This window comes from Schistosoma mansoni, chromosome 3 (assembly GCF_000237925.1).
Source record: "Schistosoma mansoni strain Puerto Rico chromosome 3, complete genome".
Taxonomy (NCBI): domain Eukaryota; kingdom Metazoa; phylum Platyhelminthes; class Trematoda; order Strigeidida; family Schistosomatidae; genus Schistosoma; species Schistosoma mansoni.
The window spans coordinates 3,794,932-3,798,947 of NC_031497.1; the positions used below are offsets into that span (position 1 = coordinate 3,794,932).

The 4,016-nt window shown below is 36.4% G+C and overlaps 1 protein-coding gene across 1 annotated transcript; it reads right to left on the reverse strand.

The window, feature by feature from the left end:
- Window positions 1–706: 706 nt before the first annotated feature.
- Window positions 707–3,591, reverse strand: Smp_018430 (mitochondrial signal peptidase (S26 family); the record flags this gene model as incomplete). Its single annotated transcript, XM_018798938.1, has 3 exons — window positions 3,338–3,591; window positions 3,174–3,303; window positions 707–955 (listed from the first exon to the last, which is right to left on the reverse strand). The coding sequence occupies exons 1-3, from the start codon at window positions 3,409–3,411 to the stop codon at window positions 707–709; spliced, it is 453 nt and encodes a 150-aa protein (XP_018650777.1). The 5' UTR covers window positions 3,412–3,591.
- Window positions 3,592–4,016: the final 425 nt, after the last annotated feature.

Here is a 4,016-nt window from a genome sequence, read left to right on the forward strand (position 1 = left end):
CTAATATTAGTTAAATGTTGCAAGGACGGTATTTAAATCTGCTGTAATTGAATAAAATAAAAAAGATCGACTGGTTGACAGACCAGACATGAGGGGACAATAGAATATACTCTGTCATGTTTCAACATTTTCCATTAGTAAAATAACCAAAACATCTGGATCTTTAGCTGTAATTTTAGTACGGTTTTACATGCTAGCGACTCAGAGCTCTTAAAATTTCTACCGTTGGTAACTTTTTGCATACATCTACTTCTCGTCAGTATTTAGTCTGAGAACTTAGAAAAATATATTGAGAAACAGCAAATGGATATAAAGATCCCTGGTTGAGACAAGCAGAAACTAGAAAAGAATATTTAGTAGCTTTCGTACTTTCTCTTCCAGTATCGAATATTCCTAGGTATGTACATGGGTTCTGGAATGAGAGCGTTTTATACACATGAAAGTCAATAATTTACAAATAAAAGTAAACCTTCACAAATTCAAACCAACGGAAATAATTTTCACAAAAAAGTGCAATAACTTAAAGGAAATATGTACAGCACAGAATGTTATGAATGAAATAAAGTGTAAATGGAAGACATTGGATCCACATAATCTCTCTGAACAACATTCCCGAATATGGGTATTAACAACTAGAAAAATTCCAATAGCGGTCGTCAATAATTAAGAGTCTAATAAAATATAAAAAACCCTACGCACATGGTTATCAAAACTCCTGATCTTTTTCCTGTTCTCCTCTTCGTTTAAAACCACGTTGTACAAATTCAGGGTCGTATGGTTCACCAGTTGTGCAAGTAGCAGGTTTTGGTGTTTGAAGGAGTCCAAAGTGACTTAACGGCCATACACGGAGAAATACTTTGTATTCTAAGTGAGAAACGGGGACGGGGCCATAAGACCTTGAGTCTAATGACTGTAATGTATTATCACCTTCTAACCAAACATGACCTCGAGGTACCTGAGAAGAGAGAGTTGCGTCAATACATTATTAATTCTTTTACATCGCTACCATTCTATACGTTACTTTAAACTAAGACAAATTACTATGGGTGAAAATGCATAGTTATGAATAAAGAGAGGTTTGAATGCCATGTTAACTCAAATTGTTACATTGAAAAGATGTTTTCAAACTAGTAAATTTCTTAATTCCACCGGTAACGAAAAACAACAAAGAGATTAAAATCATCTGTCAGTGTCGAAAATGACAACTAAGATATATATAACTCTTTAAGTACTTAAAATGAAACAGGGTAGATACCATAACCTTAACGATCAATTTTATTCAGTCTTTCGTGGTTTACAGTTGCTGATCTTAATTATCCTAGTTATTCGTGAAAATCTCCCCCGAACACTCTGGTACGGTCGACAGTGGGGAAAGTCCACTTCACCTCTCGAAATGCTCCCACATGGCCACGCGTATACAGTCACTTCCAGGGAAGTAGCAGTAGAGTTGTTGTTTGCGAAATCGAGAGGACGAAAAGCGAATATCTGGCGTTTTAACCGGGTTGATGGGTATGGAAGATCCACCTAGGGAGTTGGAAAACCCTGATTCTAAACCAATAGTGCACATTGGCTCGAGGATCCTGAGGGAACAAATGACGTGTAAACCTATTGATGGTCACCGTTTACTATGGACTGCATCTTCTAACGTTGCCCCACTGCCTTGTAGCCTAGACCTCTAGATCAAAGGCTGGAGGAGTGGCCTCCTAGGAAAACGATCTGCTCGGTTTGGATGCCCAGGCAGAATCGCAACCCTCACAAAAATCGAAGGATGGATAGCAGCGCATATATATTTGATGCCTTGTTGTACCAATGTTTATGTGTATGAATAAATAAAATAAACTCGTAAAAATCAGTTTTACAATGACTAACTTTATTATTCAAAGTAATAACCTAGTACGAATATCCGTAAGATTAATTTACTCTATTCAAAATGACTAACGTGGCAGTTTTCCCAATAAGTCGAAATAGACTAGTTGAAGGGGGTACAATATACGTCTGAACCCCATGTTGGTAGACGACTAATGTGACCAAAGACTCATTTGTTTTTTTACACAACACTAAGAATCGGATTTCAACTGATTAATAAGCGGCTATATGAGACAGAGATAACATTTTAAAAACATTAGCAGTTATCTACTCAAGTGTTTTTAACCATCATTACTCATATAAAACAAGAACTACTAACTTGGGGTATTGTTAATAGTGAAATTTTAAACTATGAAGTAGGAACAAGTGTTCAGCTCAATTACAAACTACATCGTTAGAACCATGGTAAAAGATGGAAGGAATGTCTTCGTTGAAAAACTGCATACAATAAATTTATGCAGCTTTAGGTTATTAATCATAGATGTGGGTAATGGTTTAGTTCTATTAGTTAGTTTGTGAGAAAACTAAAACTGACGATTAGAGACCTGTGATGATAATAACATAATTAAGTCAGATAGTTACAAAAGTATTTGCTTAACATTTTGTGCGTCTTACGAGTCCTAATACCTTATTCTGCTTTCCATTTGTTTCTCCTGATTTTTAATACGTCAATTAGTGATAGCGCCTCTCTTTTGACATTTACACTGTCATATTGCTCTAAAAAATTGATGAAGATTTTAACGAACAAAACAAGATCTGATTTATTTTGAAAATAACGACTTTATCTCCTGTATTCACCTGATGTGCACAAGCGAAGGCTGGAAGGGTGTTTTTGAATGGAGACATATCTTATATAGTGAATGCAGGGCTGTTTTTAGTGAATGGTCCCCCTGGAATCGTTAAGTCAACGGCAGCTACGAATTTTTAGTCGATTTCCACGTCCACCTTACTTATGGCGATCCAATATAAGAATTATGATTTCCAAACACTTGTTCCCTTTACCAAAGTTAAGTGACATAAGGTAGAAAAATTATCGATAACTTGACGTTTATGGAAAACTTTGGTTTGATTCATAAAGTTACCAGTCTCAAACAAACAGAAGGCTTGAGTTTGAAACTAGACAAATGAATCTGATCATAAATATAATACTCTTTGTTTTAAGGACAATGTGGAGTATTTTCTCACTACTGCATATAGGGAACGCTTTTAGTATTCAGAAATAACTTGTAGAAGCATAGGCACAGAAGTCCTTGGCGACTGACCGAAACCATACAATCTTGATGAATTTTGGGAGGTGCTGTGTTTACCTGCTTAGCGATAATTTCCCTATGGTTCTTGTCCCAGAAAGTAACTCGGTCATCGCCAAGACCCTTGATACGCTTTAGAACATGCGTAGTATCATACTTCCTGCGTTGACAAGCAATAACAACATCTCCTCTATAAGTAGAATGATTGTTTGAGTGCATTATACCTTGTAATACGTCCCAAAATGATTGAGAGTCTTTCAACAACTAGATAGTCACCATCATTAATAGTGGGCTGCATACTAACACCTTCACACTGAAAAATTTAGGCGAGAATTTGTGCGGAACTTGCGTAAACTATTGTACCAACAAATGGATGATATTTGTAAGTAATTATACCAGCGCTTAAAGCTATTATTCCTCGAAAAACACCGTTCGGCAACTTCCTCAGCATTGACCTTGAGTAGTTAAATTTCGGCATAAGTGCAGGAATATTTTGGTTGCAGAGAAAACATGCAGTATCACCTTAAGCAATGGATACGGCATAGTTGATTTTCTTAAAATAACACCTGAGGTTGAAACTACTTTTGAGAAATTACTTACGATAAGCTTGTTCGAGCCTCAATATTGGAAAATTCGGCATAAACATTACTTGTCATTGGTACTTTTTATCAGTTTTAGTTAGAAAAGGACAAGGGTTTGAGTGGCCTATGTTAGTCCTGGCAGTGGTGTTCCCTCAGTTTATTCGACGTTTTTTTAAAACGTCCAGAGGTGGAGCTTCAATATTATGTTTAGGTAATGAGTTCCATTCGTTTGTGGTTCTCTGGGAAAGTAACCTCTGTTCTGCCTGTATTACAAAGGAAATACATTTAGTTTGGACAGCCTCTCGTTATACGGCAGCTTTGT